The sequence below is a fragment of the Ptychodera flava genome, chromosome 22 (assembly GCF_041260155.1).
Source record: "Ptychodera flava strain L36383 chromosome 22, AS_Pfla_20210202, whole genome shotgun sequence".
NCBI classification, from domain to species: domain Eukaryota; kingdom Metazoa; phylum Hemichordata; class Enteropneusta; family Ptychoderidae; genus Ptychodera; species Ptychodera flava.
Window position 1 is genome coordinate 28744660 of NC_091949.1, and position 19664 is coordinate 28764323.

The 19664-nt window shown below is 40.8% G+C and overlaps 1 protein-coding gene across 1 annotated transcript; it reads right to left on the bottom strand.

Annotated features, from left to right (window-relative positions):
* Positions 1-776: 776 nt before the first annotated feature.
* On the bottom strand, positions 777-12079 carry LOC139123126 (hyalin-like). The gene is made up of 7 exons (XM_070689139.1): positions 11881-12079; positions 11297-11542; positions 7670-7915; positions 4132-4251; positions 3713-3838; positions 2626-2871; positions 777-1101 (listed from the first exon to the last, which is right to left on the bottom strand). The coding sequence occupies exons 1-7, from the start codon at positions 11930-11932 to the stop codon at positions 797-799; spliced, it is 1341 nt and encodes a 446-aa protein (XP_070545240.1). The 5' UTR covers positions 11933-12079; the 3' UTR covers positions 777-796.
* Between the last annotated feature and the right edge of the window lie 7585 nt (positions 12080-19664).

Genomic DNA, 19664 nt, shown 5'->3' on the forward strand with positions numbered 1-19664 from the left:
ATTCACGCAGCACGCAAATTTGTTTTATTTATTCATTTGTTTATTTGTTTATATATTATATTTATTTGTTTATATATTTAGTTACATACTTATGTACTTATAATTTTGTAGAGCAAATATCAGACAGACCCTACAAAGATTTAATAGATAATACTAGTAGGAAGTAAATCATAGTCAAATAAATTGTAATCGTTAAAATATACATGTACTAAGGTATGAAATGTGAGGGAAGTTACTCAAACATGTGTTCTCCATAAATACTTTATGAACTTCTTAAGAGAAGATGCATGTCAAAGAAAAGTATGGTAACATAAAAAAATGTTTTTTGTAGGAGTATATCATGGCCAAATAATCTCTGTCAAAAACGCTTTAAAAATACAAAAATTATCTGAAATTTCCCTTTCTGATCAGTGTATCACTAGATTCTTACCGTACATAAACTACCCTAATATGCATTTCATATCAATTCTTTTCAGAAATTTAGACTCGATACACGTCTCTGAATAAAGTTTATGTTGAATGTGATGTATTGTATAAAGTTTGTATGAGAATGTTGTAAAATACACAGATAAAACTTGATTATTGTGTCCACCCATCATATATACACGTCACACGTTGACACGTATGTTCTTGAAGACATTTTATGATAGTATTGCGGTCATTCAGGCCACATAAAATGTAAAACTAATGTGAAATGGCTTTCTTAAATGACTACATCTAACAAAATAAACGACTTCAACAAAGTCTAATAGAAATTGTTATTGCTTGTGACACTATGGAAGGAAAGACTCATCATTTAGATGGACGACAAACTAAGTATCTGTTTACAGCACATTGCCCAAAAGCAAAACTCACCTATTACAGTGACATAAAAAGCACAAGAAGCTGTATTGGAGAAGAGATCAGCAAACACATAAACAACTTCTGTTTTTCCTATCTGAAAGAATTGGCGTGGTCGAGCTGTTGACGTAATGGATGACAGCGGACCCGAATTGTCTGTTGCTAATGGAGGAAACCACGTGACTATGGTAGAGTTTTCACCAGGGTCAGCAAATATTGTCACATTGTCCGGACAATACTTTATCTCCGGGGGAAGTGTATCTGAAAATATGAAAGAAAAAAAAAATTAGCAATTCATATATTTTTTACATTTGTATTTGCTTCTCTGCTCCCGAGGCCTTGATAATAATAATAATAATAATAATAATAATAATAATAATAATAATAGTAATTAATGACAATACAAACATTAAATGTTATGACTGACAAACGGGAAATAAGACAAACGAGACAAATATTGTCATTTCCAAAAGCTGGTGCATCACATCAGCAGGTCTAAAGGTCGAGTACACACGATTTCACACATTTAATATTTCTACTTGTATGCAAAGTTTACCCAAAATTTACAGAAATAATTGATATCGTACGCATAGCGAATCTAAATTTTGTTCCTAAAATCTTATTATACATTTCACCGTCAAGACTATTCAACTTTTCATGTTCAGAACTGTTGTTTACCGTCTGGTAACGTATTGATCACTTAAGGGACGGACAAATAGTGGCACTCTAAAATTTCTAAAATTCTTTCTTGATCTACCACTTGTGGGGGCTCATTTTAAAGCTCTTGGAGAAAGCAAAACTTCAATCTCTCAACTTTTCGAAAATCCAAAATTATTTTTTCACTCCATCGAGATACCACAGGAATGGCGGCCATTTTGAATTGCAAATATCGCAAAATGCTGTAGTTTGTTTCGCTAGTTCCAAACTTTGCACGGTGATCCCCCATTTTTAGCTCACGTGTTCACTTTTGTAATTAGTGATCAGCTTATAACTTTGAAATTCCCACACCGAATTTGATGATACCTGCTGCAAATAAAGTTTTGTGATTAATAATATAATTCCGAAATAATTGCACCAAATTTGATGAAATCTCCTGCAGATACCGATCCAACAGACATCTGTGTTGTAGCATTTAGTAGTGTAAAATTAATGAAAGGTTCGTTTGCATATTTAATGAACTTTGTAATTGGTGATATAACTCCGAATTACAGCATTAAATTTGATGAAACGCGCTGCAGATGTTGATCTGCTAAATATTTCATTGTCCAATGAAGCATTCGGCAGTGTCAACTTAATAAACAGCTCATTTTCGTGTAAAATACAGTTTTGTAATTAGTGATTTAACTCCGAAAGTACTGTGCAAAAATTGATGAAACCTGCTACAGACACTGATCTGACAGATCTGTGAAGCATACTACTATGTAATGAACCTGTTGTAAAGCACATAAACACATTCAGTTCACATGTGGCTATCGTTGATTTGGTAAGAGAACAGTTGAAAGTTTCATTTAGGAAAGTTTGAGCAAAACTTTAAGTCTTCACTTTCGAGGCGCATACTAGCTTAATTTTGTCACTCCTAGCGACAAATCTCAATATCAAGATAAGGAGACCGATCTTGATATTGATATTCAACAGATGTTTCGCAGACTTTCTGATAATTGTTCTCCTTACAAATCAAGTTTACATGGCAAGGAGCTTTCGAGCTTCTCATACCCAGCATACTACGTTGATAGTACCCTATTCATGAAAGAAAATGGCTGAAATATCACATGCCGAAATACTGACCAAGTACAGTTATTGTAAATGAACACACTGCCCTGTTACCGCTGCTGTCCGTGAAGACGTACTCTACGTTACTATCGCCGACAGTGAAGTATTCGCCAGGATTGTGAGTAGAGTTCATTGTCGGCGGTATTTGGGAGTTATCGGTTGCTGATGGGAGGTTCCATTTTACACGTGCTGCTGTATTGCCATCTTCAATAGAGGTTGTGATGTTTTCAGGACAGCCGAAAATGTTCGGCACTTCTGTGTCTGTTCAGATATTTGAAATAGACGTTAATGATTTACACTATACTGTAAGTAACATTTGTTGCACGTAGGAACAAAGAACGGAGTTACAGAAGTTTACTGGAGTTCATGTGGCAATTTAACGACAATAGATCTTTGAAGCCAGCAGGTGTACTATCACAGTTTTTGCACATTTTTGTTTTGTGTGTTGAATGCAAGTTCTCGTCCTACTCCCAAAGCATGTTGAAATGCCCAATATTGAGCTTGCCAACTAAGCTTTAATACTCGTACAACGCATTATGTTATTACTGTTTACACTTGAATTCCAGTCCGGACTAGAATTTACTTATAAGCAATAACACTACAGTTAACACATGTACAGGCTGATTTTACCTCAGGGAACCCAGTAACCTGATTGTTGCTGTTGTTTGTATTGGTTTTTTATGCTTATATTGGTCATGTTGTTGTATTGACCAATAAAATTCAACGAACATAACTATTGCTTTGTTGTTTCAAATATAATGTAGATGTCATACCAAACTCTACAAAGACACTATCGTTATTTGACACAATGCAGTTTTCTCTCCAAATGTACACTCTCTCCTATAGGGAGGGAGTGTACGTGATTCAACAGGCTGTTTTTTGAACATCTACAACACGCTTTTGGAAGTAAAACAATTATAGAAGTCATAGTTACTGGTCTTTAACACAGACACAGACACAGACACAGACACACACACACACATATATATATATATATATATATATATATATATATATATATATATATATATATATATATTATATATATATATATATATATATATATATATTCCTCACATTTTTTACTATGTGAAGAGCTTACCTGTACAGGACAATCCATCAGGCGTAAGTGTATAACCACTTGAACACTGACAAAGAAAACTTCCATCGGTGTTGATACATTCCTGATCGCATTCACCTGTTCCGTTGGCGGCGCACTCATCGATATCTGGAAGAAATTCGGAAGTCGTACAGGTATCTAACGATGTAACTTTCGGATATTGAATATTTCTACTTCTATTGGTACACTGCATTACAATGCTATTCTAACCTATTTTAAATAATGTAAACGTTTCCTGACTATTACAAAAGTAATTGTATCGCTTAGAAATGTTACTTCTCCTCAAACATGAATGCTGCAGATTCTTTAAGCAGCATTGCTTGTAACAAAAACACTCAATCACTCAATTCATCATCAGAAGTATGAGCACCTTAAATTGAATGAAATATGACTTGACATACCTATACATTGCCCAATATCACCACTTCCATAACCACTGTTGCAAACACATCTGTAAGTTCCAGGTTCGTTCAAACAACTATGGTCACATGCAGCAAACTGTGTCTGGCACTCATCAAAGTCTGTTCAATATAAAGTGTTCATAACATTTTTCAACTTTTAAACTCTCAATGGTTGTCTCTTCTTGTTGCTGAATGTGAGCAAATACATAGTTATCATATTAGGCATAGCAAATGATTCTTCACTACTTCATCAATTTTATTCTCAACCAACCAGCAATGCAACTGACAGAAGGAATGTCTGTATATAGTCTTTAAGAGAACTGGAATTCACATGTATAGTGTTTCATCAAGGATGGCATCAACGGGGATTTTCCCCCTTACCAGACATTTTAGGGGAATTTGACCAGTTCATGTGTTCTATTTGTATCTCTAAGGTGTGACTGGTACCATTTCAGGGGGGGGGGGGGGGCTGGTTCCTCCTTGACAAATTACAAAGGGTGCCAACATGTCAACAGAGGAGGAATCCCCCATCCGCCTGTCCAGATAAAACACTGCGGGTACCAAACAATAACAAAAACGTTGCCCTGACACGTTGAGCGCAGTACTCTGTGCCTGCAAGCATTATTCTGTGCTGTCAGCGCAGTGCTCTGTGCTGTCAGCGCAGTAACATTTTAAGAATATCGACATTTTACAGGACGCGAATAAATCAACATGCGTGTATGTTTGAAGACTTCACTGTACATATTTTTAGCCCGCCTTAAGAAGATTTTTTACAAACGCAACAGTAATATATTTGCAAATAAAAAACCACATTTGCATTTTTTCTCCAGGTATTGTTTTGTAGTAAATTACGCGGAATTTCAGGTTGTTGTAAATGAATGGTCACCTGAGGAGTTATTTTACAACGATACGCCAGACAGCCTGATAATGCTTCAATCTTAAACGTTTAAGGGGCCGAAAATTCTTGACATTTATGTGATTTTACTTTCAACTCTTCCCAAAAGGGTCGTTTTGTAAATGAGTACGCAATCAATATTAAAAGTGTGAGGGCGTTCGGGTTAGGCTTTCCCAGGCACTTTTGGCGACCTGAGTACGGTATTGTCTTACATGGAAGCACAAGCTTCAAGCACAAAACTTCAGGACCATCCCTCACTTTCCGTGTTTGTACACGGCAACGTTACACTGTAGTGTATGGTGTCCAATCCATGCCAAAATTACCGCTTTGATTTTACAACTTGACACGCAACTCCGTTTTCTATTTCACTACTCAACATGCTATTTCACTCCTCTGTATCCTATTCCATAACTGTGTATGCTATTCCATTTTTTATTTCACAATTCAACATGCTGTTCTGAATTTCATTTGACGACACAACATGCCATTCCGAATTCTATTTTACAATTCAACATGCTGTTCTGAATTTCATTTGACAACACAACATGCCATTCCGAATTCTATTTCACAATTGAAACAGTGGTTTTGCCCAATGGCTCTTGACTCAATGCAAATCAGTGACGGCTGGCGGTTCGCCTGCATTGAATCAAGAGCCTGGGGCAAAATCACTGGTTTCAACGCGGTTTCTCCACCGAAAACAATCGGTTTTTCATCCAAAATCGTGATCGATCTCCTATTTTGAGCACGCTCAACTTGTCTAGATACACGATGTGCTAAGCTGTGCTTTTAAACTTACACAAAGCCCACTTTTCTCTCTATGCGATGGAACCATATCCGTATCAGACGCCATTGTGAATCTTGGTCTTTCACATGAGCCGCGCACACGATAAGCCTCCTCCCACCGTGCACCATAGACAAAACCGCTGATTGCAGCGCGCAGTTTCTTTTCCAAAAACAGCCGATTTTTAATTTAAAATCGTGATCGATCCTAGTTTTCGCGCACGCTCATCTTGTTTAGATACACAATGTGCTAAGCTGCGTTTTTAGACTTATGCAAAGTTCGCATTTCTCTTTCTGTGTGAGGGGACCATTTCGCGTCCGCCATTGTGAATCTTGTTCGATAGCCAGTAACACTGACCTGCTCCGCAGAGCTAGAGCTAGGTCTAGAATGGGATGTGGAATTGTGAAATAGGATTCGGAATGGCATGTTGTGTTGTGAAATGAAATTCAGAACAGCATGTTGAATTGTGAAATAGAATTCGGAATGGCATGTTGTGCTGTCAAATGAAATTCAGAACAGCATGTTGAATTGTGAATAGAATTCGGAAAGGCATGTTGTGTTGTCAAATGAAATTCAGGACAGCATATGTTGGATTGTGAAATAGAATTCGGAATGGTATGTTATGTTGTCAAATTAAATTCAGAACAGCATGTTGAATTGTGAAATAGAATTCGGAATAGCATACACAGTTGTGGAATAGGATACAGAGCAGTGGAATAGCATGTTGAGTAGTGAAATAGAAAACGGAGTTGCATGTCAAGTTGCAAAATCAAAGTAGTAATTTTGGTATGGATTGGACACCATATGTAGTGTTCGTTTTTGTTTTTTTTATTTAAGTTTTATTTTTACTTGCGTTAAATGATAAAACGAGAGGATTGAATCTAAGTTGCACTGCCTATTGGCGCGATCAACTTTCGGATGCCATCCCAAAATCTGTAAGCTTACCTTACACTTCAAAGAGAATTGGAAATTGAGGAAATCGTAATGATACCACGTCCACCATCCTATACTTAGACTTTTAAGAAAACTTCATTTACAGACTATGGTAAACAAACTTGGCGAGCTAAGCGTAAATACGAATAAGGAGAGCCAGTAGTGGCCAACAAAGCTGTTCGTACAAAACTTTCAAACAGGAGAATTCAGTTAGTGGATTTGTGGGCATTTCCCTGCATTTATAGTCAAACAGGCGAGGAAATTAGGGGTATGTAGTTTTTATAACCAGCGGACAGGGCCTTGAAATAGTATTCCATATTTAACTCAATATTTTGGAAAGTCGTATGATGATTGGGTTGTTTTCTATTTGTGTTTGTCGATGAGTCAAACTTTATGTAGTGCAGAGAGCGCAGTACCACTTCCGAGGTTGATAACGTGATAGCAAGAGGGCACCGTTGACGTTGAAGTATTCCTGTCTGGAAGTGAGACGATGGTACAACAATTAACGGCAGTGAGAGGACGAGATTTTAAAATCGTCAGTGAGAGGACGAGATTTTCAAATCGTCGCGGGGCATTTTTGCACACAGCTTTCTCTTTTCGGGTCCAAATTTGAAATTTGTTCGGAACAGCTTATGCATGTTGGCATGTTTACATGTCAAAATAGCTTTATGGAATGGTTACGTATCAAAACACCCACGGTGATCATTAGCTGGTTGCCATTGATATGATTGATATAAATCACAAGGCGGCTTATTCGTCCTCCTTAGTATAACGTTTCTCATTACGTAAATTCACAGGACTCTTTGTAAATACTTTTTCAGATCTTGAATATTATTTATAAACCTTGATCAAACCTCATAAATTTAATGTTCGTTCGAAAAACGTAATAAAAGGCTATATACAATGTTTACACATTTTTAAATTCTTACCTTCTATGGTTATAGTCAAGTTGCAGAACGCCATGTTTCCTGATGTGTCAGTGAACAAGTACACTGCTCTGTGAACACCAACCTTCAGCCTTGAGGGCGCTCTTATCGTTGAAACCATCCTTACGCTGTCACCAGAGTTATCCACGGCTGAAGGTTCAAGCCAATTCACTATTGATGTGTTCTGTTTCGGACCGGCTGATGTCGTTACGTGTTCTAAACAATTATCTATCGTAGGTTCCTCCGTATCTGCAAAAAATATTCAAGTTTTATTTTCGTTAAAGTTCCTTTTTTCTGTAATATAAGATGAGACGTTTGCATATTCCTTAAGTGATTTATGAGTTAACATAAGGCCAAATTACAAAACTGTAAATTTGATTTTCAAGTGTTTTCTCTCGTATGCTCAAACAGGTGTTCAGAGTTTTAACATTTGAATGACTCAATTTGGTTCTGAAAGTAAGATCTACGTCTTAATTAAATTTGTATGTCTCGCCGATGTAATGGCGGCATCTCTATGGAAACAAAAAGAGTGTCTGAATCGATGAAATTTTGTCAAAAAATTGTTTTAGGTGATAGAAAGAGTAGATTGATAACTTCTTCATGGCAAGCTAATTTAGCTGTTCGTAAAAATGGTATTCGCAAATGTGGAAGGTAAATTATTTTATTCTGTCAATGGGCGGGTAAAACGCAACTCTTCTATGTTAGTGGGCGGAGACATATTTATCTTAACTTCGAGTGGGCGACATGAAATATGGACAGCGGGCAAACTTATCGAATGCTGGTAATTCTGCAGGCAAGTAGAACTGCGCATAATTGGACAGTTGGGTGAACTATTAAACAAATAACATAAATTTGAGAATTTATTACTTTTTTCATTTGGCGGTGTCTTCTTATCAATCGATAAACAACACTTCAACTTATTTAGCAAGTAAAAACTGCCCCTATTGAAATATATCGCCAGTCAAAATTTATAGCGAACCGGATTTTTAGTTCGCAGCAAAATAAGTTTACGAACCAAAAAGATGGCACACGTTAACTTAAAGAACAAAATCTTATGTGTTGATGAGAGACATGTTATAGCTAGAGGGCAATGGAGACAGTTTGTAGTGCGGAGAAAAGGCACCGGTGAGTTTGGTTGTTAGAAGGAGGGGGAAATATTTATTTTAAAGTTTTGCAAAAGGGCGGTTGGGAACTGCGTTTACTTTCCCCGCCATTTTTTGTTTGCTTAATTTTTTTTAACAAATTTTTTACTGAGGTCATCAAAAATAGTTTACAATCCCAATAGTGGGAGGGTACATACATGTCTATTACAAAAACTACAATGCAATGATATCAATAAATGTCAGTCAATAAGTCTCAGAGACTATGTGAATATAAGATTTTCCAACTACATGTAATAAATTCACTGTATTGTGGTTCGAGAACTAAGAATTGTCAGAATACCATCCCATTTCTTGTTGTGTAAGGTCAATTTGTTCTTTTTGACTGCTATACAATATTCTACTTTCTGTATCTTTTGTAGTAATCTTTTGAAAATCAGATAATTTGGTTTCTGATTTTCAAGCTTTGTCCAGATAAATATGACGTTTGGCAATCAAAATTAGAAAATCAATTGTGAGAGGTTCTTATCTCCAATTGGTATTTGTCTTGCACAGGGGAAAACATTAAGACCAACTTTACTACCCCATAATATGAGAAAACAATCCCAGAACTCCACTTTAAATAAACAGTCATAGAAAATATGTGATAATGTTTCAACTTCCTCTTTACAAAAAGTACATTTATTTGATTGAACCTTGGGTGGTGACCATGTAAACAGAACACTATTGATAGGTAGAATGTTATACAGGATTTTAAACTGGAATTCACGGAGTTTGGTATCGATAAACGGATTGTAACCTTGTAAGGAACAGTATAAAGATGAGATAAACAGACTGAGTCAATACTTTTATTAAAAATATGATTAAAAAAAATCTTATTTCTGAGAAAGAAAATAGTAATCTATAATGAAGTTTGTGATATTTCTTGTATTACATGCATTTATTGCAATATCCATAGCTCCGACTTTAAAAATGATCTGTTGATCTAGCAGAGTAAAATTCCTGATGGAATCATTGTTCTTTCACTTGCTTGGATGTTCCTCTGTCCTTCACCTCATCGCAGTTCAGAAAATTACCATTTCTGGTAAACAATTGACCAACATAAATAAAACCACAATCATAGAATTCTTTGAAAAATATTGATTTTCTTCCGAATATAATGTTTTTGTTGTTCCAAATAATTAGTTTTGAACCATCTTCATCTTCATTTTGGTTATATTAAGACCACACAGACAGCATAATGTGTAAAATCCTGAGAAATAAACATGTTATAATTCAAGATTGAACTTAAAATTCAAAAGTAAATTAAAACTTCAAACTTTCAATTCATGTTTCTTAACAAAAGGTTTCCATATATGTTTGATATTTTCATCTAACAATCTTCTCAACCAATTAACTCTTTGTGCTTTGTATATTGCCTTAAGATCTGGCATTGCTAGTCGTCCTTTATCAATACCATCAATGACAGTTTGTCTGCAAATTCTGTCAGGGCCTTTCCATAAAAACTTGTACAAAATTTTGTTGATCTCTTTCAATCTGTACCAAGGATATCAGTTACATTCATTATGTATTGAACTCTAGAGATGGCCATAGACTTTATTATTTGGATTTTTCCAAGAATTAACAAATTTCTATTTCCCCACAATTTCAGACTTTCTCTGAGCTTTTCAATGGGTTCCACAATTTTAAGATCGAGTGCAGTTTTTTAATCATAGGAAATATAAATACCCACTACTTTTATGGGTCCTTTCGGCCATTTGACAGGTAATGGTGTGTCTTTACTGTTTCTATTTTTACCCAACCACAATGCTTCGCATTTACCTGGATTCACTGATAAACCAGAAATAACTTTAAAATTGTCTAATAATTTGAACAGCTTTTTGCAGAGCGTACATCTGCAAGAAAACTAGTCAGATAATCTGTAAATGAATAATTCTTTATTTCTGTCTTACTAATTTTTACACCTATGTTTTGTTCAGAGCGAAACGTAATCAGAAAGTCTGTAATGCAAGAGCAAAAAGTAATGGTGAGAGACAATCACCTTGTCTAACACCATGGTATAAGTCAAAATAGCCAGCTGATCTCGCTTCATTCATCACGAACTCTGTATTTTTGTAAAGTGCTTCTACCGAATGAATAAAAGTGGGGCTAAAATTAAAAGCTTTAAGGGCTTTTACAAGATAGGGCCACTCTAAGCAATCAAATGCTTTTTGTATATCAATTGTAATTAGAATGCCTTGAATATATAGCTCTTTTGTATAATCCATAATTTCTTCTATCAGTCTAATTACATCTCCAATGTACCTATTTTTGACAAAAGTTGTTTGTGTGTCATGAATCAAATTGCTTAAAATTCTTTTAAATGACCTATTTACACTTACAAACAATGAAAACACATTTTATTGTAATTTCTTGAAATAAGTTCGTTAGCTGTGTCTGCTTCTTGCACGTCTTCTTGACAATAAATAAATTACAGATAGATATGTCATCATTAGTGTCTCAAAACGTAATTATTTATTGCAGTACTTGCCTATCACTGTCACTGTAAATATACAGGTCATTATATTGTTGGAGCTATCGGTTGCTGAGCACGTGACCTCGGTTATGCCTAGTTGAAAGGTTGAATTTGATGGCACATCACAAACCACTTGCTGTCCGACATCACAGTTATAAGTGACATTTGGAGTGTTCCATGAAACAGTCGCCGTTGGTAAACCAAGGTCGGTACTTTGTGAGACGTCGAGTGGGCAATCAATAGTAATGGGTTTGTTGTCATCTGAAGAGAGAATGACATAAACAGAACATTTACCGACACAACATCCCAGGTTCGCGATTCAAATCTCTTCTTGTCAGGTGATTTCATACTAAAATTATTTGGCGAAAAAAAGTCAAATTGATTGTTTCAGCGCATCAAAAATTGACATGAATATTAAAATTCGATACTGCTATACATCCATCTGTTATTCAAATTTAGAACTTATTCACATACACCTCTTTTGAAAAATAAAAGATTTATCGTGCACATTATTTCGATATCAACTTTTTGTTCAAATAGCTAGAGAAATAAATTTGCAAAGTTTGTCTGTGGTGTGCAAATAAGGAAAAAGTATTTACCTATTACAGTGACTATAAAAGCACAAAAAGCGACATTTTCGGGAGAGTCCATCGCAGTATAAATGACATCATATACTCCTATTGGTAACCTATCCCCAGGGCTGTAGGTCGATTTAAGAACCACGTATTTTCCTGAACTGTCGATTGCCGAAGGTGCAGTCCATTCAACGACGGTGTAATTTGTACATCGTTCCACTGAAAAGATCATTGATTTTGGACAATTTTGAATTGTTGGAGCTTTGTAACCTATAAAGAAAACAAAATATACTATTATGTAACAATAGGATGGGGTAGATGTTAGGGTCAGTCTTCCCCATCTACTCCATAAACAGTGGGATGGGGTAGTGGCTAGGGTCAGTCTTCCCCCTAAACTCCATAAACAGTGGGATGGCGTGGAGGTTAGGGTCAGTCATCCCCCTCTACTCCATAAACAGTAGGAAGGGGAAGAGGTTAGGGTCAGTCTTCCCCCTCTACTCCATAAACAGTAGGATGGGGTAGAGGTTGGGGTCAGTCTTGCCCCTCTACTCCATAAACAGTGGGATGGGGTGGAGGCTAGGGTCAGTGATCCCCCTCTACTCCATAAACAGTAGGATGGGGTAGAGGTTAGGGTCAGTCTACCCCCTCTACTCCATAAACAGTGGGATGGGGTAGAGGTTAGGGTCAGTCTTCCCCCACTACTCCATAAACAGTAGGATGGGGTAGAGGTTAGGGTCAGTCTTCCCCCTCCACTCCATAAACAGTGGGATGGGGTAGAGGTTAGGGTCAGTCTTCCCCCACTACTCCATAAACAGTAGGATGGGGAAGAGGTTAGGGTCAGTCTTGCCCCTCTTCTCCATAAACAGTGGGATGGGGTAGAAGTTAGGGTCAGTCATCCCCCTCTACTCCATAAACAGTAGGATGGGGTAGAGGTTAGGGTCAGTCTTTGGCCCTCTACTCCATAAACAGTAGGATGGGGTAGAGGTTAGGGTCAGTCTTCCCCCACTACTCCATAAACAGTAGGATGGGGAAGAGGTTAGGGTCAGTCTTCCCCCTCACTCCATAAACAGTAGGATGGGGTAGAGGTTAGGGTCAGTCATCCCCCTCTACTCCATAAACAGTGGGATGGGGTAGAGGTTAGGGTCAGTCATCCCCCTCTACTCCATAAACAGTAGGATGGGGTAGAGGCTAGGGTCAGTCTTCCCCCTCTACTCCATAAACAGTGGAATGGGGTAGAGGTTAGGTTCAGTCATCCCCCTCTACTCCATAAACAGTAGGATGGGGAAGAGCTTAGGGTCAGTCTTGCCCCTCTTCTCCATAAACAGTGGGATGGGGTAGAGGTTAGGGTCAGTCATCCCCCTCTACTCCATAAACAGTAGGATGGGGTAGAGATTAGGGTCAGTCTTGGCCCTCTACTCCATAAACAGTGGGATGGGGTAGAGGTTAGGGTCAGTCTTCCCCACTACTCCATAAACAGTAGGATGGGGTAGAGGTTAGGGTCAGTCTTGGCCCACTACTCCATAAACAGTAGGATGGGTAGAGGTTAGGGTCAGTCTTCCCCCTCTACTCCATAAACAGTAGGATGGGGTAGAGGTTAGGGTCAGTCATCCCCTCTACTCCATAAACAGTGGGATGGGGTAGAGGTTAGGGTCAGTCATCCCCTCTACTCCATAAACAGTAGGATGGGGTAGAGGTTAGGGTCAGTCTTGGCCCTCTACTCCATAAACAGTGGGATGGGGTAGGGGTTAGGGTCAGTCTTCCCCCACTACTCCATAAACAGTAGGATTGGGTAGAGGTTAGGGTCAGTCTTCCCCCTTTACTCCATAAACAGTAGGATGGGGTAGAGGTTAGGGTCAGTCTTGGCCCTCTACTCCATAAACAGTGGGATGGGGTAGAGGTTAGGGTCAGTCTTCCCCCACTACTCCATAAACAGTAGGATGGGGAAGAGGTTAGGGTCAGTCTTGCCCCTCTTCTCCATAAACAGTGGGATGGGGTAGAAGTTAGGGTCAGTCATCCCCCTCTACTCCATAAACAGTAGGATGGGGTAGAGGTTAGGGTCAGTCTTCCCCCTCCACTCCATAAACAGTGGGATGGGGTAGAGGTTAGGGTCAGTCTTCCCCCACTACTCCATAAACAGTAGGATGGGGAAGAGGTTAGGGTCAGTCTTGCCCTCTTCTCCATAAACAGTGGGATGGGGTAGAAGTTAGGGTCAGTCATCCCCCTCTACTCCATAAACAGTAGGATGGGGTAGAGGTTAGGGTCAGTCTTGGCCCTCTACTCCATAAACAGTAGGATGGGGTAGAGGTTAGGGTCAGTCTTCCCCCACTACTCCATAAACAGTAGGATGGGGAAGAGGTTAGGGTCAGTCTTCCCCCTCCACTCCCTAAACAGTAGGATGGGGTAGAGGTTAGGGTCAGTCATCCCCCTCTACTCCATAAACAGTGGGATGGGGTAGAGGTTAGGGTCAGTCATCCCCCTCTACTCCATAAACAGTAGGATGGGGTAGAGGCTAGGGTCAGTCTTCCCCCTCTACTCCATAAACAGTGGAATGGGGTAGAGGTTAGGTTCAGTCATCCCCCTCTACTCCATAAACAGTAGGATGGGGAAGAGCTTAGGGTCAGTCTTGCCCCTCTTCTCCATAAACAGTGGGATGGGGTAGAGGTTAGGGTCAGTCATCCCCCTCTACTCCATAAACAGTAGGATGGGGTAGAGATTAGGGTCAGTCTTGGCCCTCTACTCCATAAACAGTGGGATGGGGTAGAGGTTAGGGTCAGTCTTCCCCCACTACTCCATAAACAGTAGGATGGGGTAGAGGTTAGGGTCAGTCTTGGCCCACTACTCCATAAACAGTAGGATGGGGTAGAGGTTAGGGTCAGTCTTCCCCCTCTACTCCATAAACAGTAGGATGGGGTAGAGGTTAGGGTCAGTCATCCCCCTCTACTCCATAAACAGTGGGATGGGGTAGAGGTTAGGGTCAGTCATCCCCTCTACTCCATAAACAGTAGGATGGGGTAGAGGTTAGGGTCAGTCTTGGCCCTCTACTCCATAAACAGTGGGATGGGGTAGGGGTTAGGGTCAGTCTTCCCCACTACTCCATAAACAGTAGGATTGGGTAGAGGTTAGGGTCAGTCTTCCCCCTTTACTCCATAAACAGTAGGATGGGGTAGAGGTTAGGGTCAGTCTTCCCCCTCCACTCCATAAACAGTGGGATGGGGTAGAGGTTAGGGTCAGTCTTCCCCCACTACTCCATAAACAGTAGGATGGGGAAGAGGTTAGGGTCAGTCTTGCCCCTCTTCTCCATAAACAGTGGGATGGGGTAGAAGTTAGGGTCAGTCATCCCCCTCTACTCCATAAACAGTAGGATGGGGTAGAGGTTAGGGTCAGTCTTCCCCCTCCACTCCATAAACAGTGGGATGGGGTAGAGGTTAGGGTCAGTCTTCCCCCACTACTCCATAAACAGTAGGATGGGGAAGAGGTTAGGGTCAGTCTTCCCCCTCCACTCCATAAACAGTGGGATGGGGTAGAGGTTAGGGTCAGTCATCCCCCTCTACTCCATAAACAGTGGGATGGGGTTGAGGTTAGGGTCAGTCATCCCCCTCTACTCCATAAACAGTAGGATGGGGTCGAGGCTAGGGTCAGTCTACCCCCTCTACTCCATAAACAGTGGGATGGGGTAGAGGTTAGGGTCAGTCTTCCCCCTCCACTCCATAAACAGTAGGAAGGGGTAGAGGTTAGGGTCAGTCATCCCCCTCTACTCCATAAACAGTGGGATGGGGTTGAGGTTAGGGTCAGTCATCCCCCTCTACTCCATAAACAGTAGGATGGGGTAGAGGCTAGGGTCAGTCTACCCCCTCTACTCCATAAACAGTGGGATGGGGTAGAGGTTAGGGTCAGTCTTCCCCCTCTACTCCATAAACAGTAGGATGGGGAAGAGCTTAGGGTCAGTCTTGCCCCTCTTCTCCATAAACAGTGGGATGGGGTAGAGGTTAGGGTCAGTCATCCCCCTCTACTCCATAAACAGTAGGATGGGGTAGAGGTTAGGGTCAGTCTTGGCCCTCTACTCCATAAACAGTGGGATGGGGTAGAGGTTAGGGTCAGTCTTCCCCCACTACTCCATAAACAGTAGGATGGGGAAGAGGTTAGGGTCAGTCTTCCCCCTCCACTCCATAAACAGTAGGATGGGGTAGAGGTTAGGGTCAGTCTTCCCCCACTACTCCATAAACAGTGGGATGGGGTTGAGGTTAGGGTCAGTCATCCCCCTCTACTCCATAAACAGTAGGATGGGGTAGAGGCTAGGGTCAGTCTACCCCCTCTACTCCATAAACAGTGGGATGGGGTAGAGGTTAGGGTCAGTCTTCCCCCTCCACTCCATAAACAGTAGGATGGGGTAGAGGTTAAGGTCAGTCATCCCCCTCTACTCCATAAACAGTGGGATGGGGTTGAGGTTAGGGTCAGTCATCCCCCTCTACTCCATAAACAGTAGGATGGGGTAGAGGCTAGGGTCAGTCTACCCCCTCTACTCCATAAACAGTGGGATGGGGTAGAGGTTAGGGTCAGTCTTCCCCCTCTACTCCATAAACAGTAGGATGGGGAAGAGCTTAGGGTCAGTCTTGCCCCTCTTCTCCATAAACAGTGGGATGGGGTAGAGGTTAAGGTCAGTCATCCCCCTCTACTCCATAAACAGTAGGATGGGGTAGAGGTTAGGGTCAGTCTTGGCCCTCTACTCCATAAACAGTGGGATGGGGTAGAGGTTAGGGTCAGTCTTCCCCCACTACTCCATAAACAGTAGGATGGGGTAGAGGTTAGGGTCAGTCTTGGCCCACTACTCCATAAACAGTAGGATGGGGTAGAGGTTAGGGTCAGTCTTCCCCCTCTACTCCATAAACAGTAGGATGGGGTAGAGGTTAGGGTCAGTCATCCCCCTCTACTCCATAAACAGTGGGATGGGGTAGAGGTTAGGGTCAGTCATCCCCCTCTACTCCATAAACAGTAGGATGGGGTAGAGGTTAGGGTCAGTCTTGGCCCTCTACTCCATAAACAGTGGGATGGGGTAGGGGTTAGGGTCAGTCTTCCCCCACTACTCCATAAACAGTAGGAGTGGGTAGAGGTTAGGGTCAGTCTTCCCCCTCTACTCCATAAACAGTAGGATGGGGTAGAGGTTAGGGTCAGTCATCCCCCTCTACTCCATAAACAGTGGGATGGGGTAGAGGTTAGGGTCAGTCTTCCCCCTCTACTCCATAAACAGTAGGATGGGGTAGAGGTTAGGGTCAGTCTTCCCCCTCTACTCCATAAACAGTGGGATGGAGTAGAGGTTAGGGTCAGTCTTCCCCCACTACTCCATAAACAGTAGGATGGGGTAGAGGTTAGGGTCAGTCTTCCCCCTCCACTCCATAAACAGTGGGATGGGGTAGAGGTTAGGGTCAGTCTTCCCCCACTACTCCATAAACAGTAGGATGGGGTAGAGGTTAGGGTCAGTCTTCCCCCACTACCCCATTAACAGTAGGATGGGGTAGAGGTTAGGGTCAGTCTTCCCCATCCACTCCATAAACAGTGGGATTGGGTAGAAGTTAGGGTCAGTCTTCCCCCACTACTCCATAAACAGTAGGATGGGGTAGAGGTTAGGGTCAGTCTTCCCCCTCTATTCCTTAAACAGTAGGATGGGGTAGAGGTTAGGGTCAGTCTTGGCGCTCTACTCCATAAACAGTGGGATTGGGTAGAGGTTAGGGTCAGTCTTCCTCCACTCCATAAACAGTGGGATGGGGTAGAGGTTAGGGTCAGTCTTCCCCCTCCACTCCATAAACAGTGGGATGGGGTAGAGGTTAGGGTCAGTCTTCCCCCACTACTCCATAAACAGTGGGATGGGGTAGAGGTTAGGGTCAGTCTTCCCCCTCCACTCCATAAACAGTGGGATGGGGTAGAGGTTAGGGTCAGTCTTGCCCCACTACTCCATAAACAGTAGGATGGGGTAGAGGTTAGGGTCAGTCTTCCCCCACTACTCCATAAACAGTAGGATGGGGTAGAGGTTAGGGTCAGTCTTGCCCCTCTACTCCATAAACAGTAGGATGGGGTAGAGGTTAGGGTCAGTCTTCCCCCTCCACTCCATAAACAGTAGGATGGGGAAGAGGTTAGGGTCAGTCTTCCCCCTCCACTCCATAAACAGTGGGATGGGGTAGAGGTTAGGGTCAGTCTTCCCCCACTACTCCATAAACAGTAGGATGGGGTAGAGGTTAGGGTCAGTCTTCCCCCTCTACTCCATAAACAGTAGGATGGGGTAGAGGTTAGGGTCAGTCTTCCCCCTCCACTCCATAAACAGTGGGATGGGGTAGAGGTTAGGGTCAGTCTTGCCCCTCTTCTCCATAAACAGTGGGATGGGGTAGAGGTTAGGGTCAGTCTTCCCCCTCTACTCACTATGGTTTAGGCTATAATGTCTATAGGTTTCCGTTGAAGATAGTCAAAATTGTAGGGCCTCTAAAGTGAATAATAGACTCGTTTCAATCGGTCAGTCCTCTGGGGAGTTCATCTTTTGACAGTGCCATCGCCACCCAGCTCACTTCTGTGAATATTGTACAAATTAAATCCCTAGCGTACTGAACAATTTTCAACTTGTCGATTGTTCCCAAGGATAAGAAAGCTATTTGCAATACATTTTAGACTTCATAGACTCATCCGAATACCCAGAGACACTATTGCAGAGTTGTACTGATATATTAGAAATGTTCTTGGCATTCCGTGTATCGAATGCAGGAATAAATTACACGGTACGAGACCGTGCCTTTAAAGGCACTTTTGGAAATCCCCGGGATTGCCTTTGCTCTAGTCTGTAAGAGGATTATTGATGTGTGATAGCCTTTAGTTTTACATTGAAATTGGAATCTAGTAAGTAAATTTTCTGATGAGACAATCTAACGCCCAAATAGGCCTTTAAACCTCAGATGTGGAAGTTTTCTGAGGTTTAACTGAAACCCATGTCCATGCAGTGCACGTACAACAGTTGCAGCCTAATTGCATATTATTGAACGATGCGGCAATAATTTTACATCTTCATCTTCTTTTTCCAAACTATTTACAGCAGCTTCACTGTTTTTACGGAAAATATTCGGGATTTTCAAGATTTTCTTGATTTTTGACGATATTCTGTACAGGATTTTGCCACTTTCTTACAAGTAGAATAATATGACAGTTTCTGCATACATTTTCAAAGTTTTCCTGATTTTGAAGGCATTCTGCAACGACATACATAACTCTGCAGCCCTGCTATTCTCACAAACATCCATGACCAGTGCCTGACAAGAACAGTTCAATAAAAAGTCTGCACTCATCGGAAACCTGTTGTTTGCTCAACCACTCACGTAATGACCTGGCAAGCAAAAGCTCATACTATCGTGTTCAAACGCGCAGGACCTGACAAAAAGTCGTGCCGATTGTGTTCGAAAACGAAAAAGTGCCAAGTAATATGAAAATGCTTTTGTGCCTGACACCTTTTAACAAGAAGTTACATTTTCACATAAATATTTCCATCTGTCCGGAAAATATGCCTTTTTCCTTATCATATTTCATCTTTAGCTCCAAATATTCTTGCATGTCGTGGACCTGTACACTAATAAAGTCAAGTCCAATGGAAAAAAATCTGACAATCTTTGATGAAGCTAAGAATATTGTAATGAAAGTTATCAAGCAATTGATGTTCAGGGTTGCTTGCACCACTCTAGCAAAATTATCGGTATTCTTTCTCAGAAACTTTGATATATTCTTTCCATCAAACATCACTATGAGGGGGTCTCTATGTGATTCGTTAAAAATATTTCAAC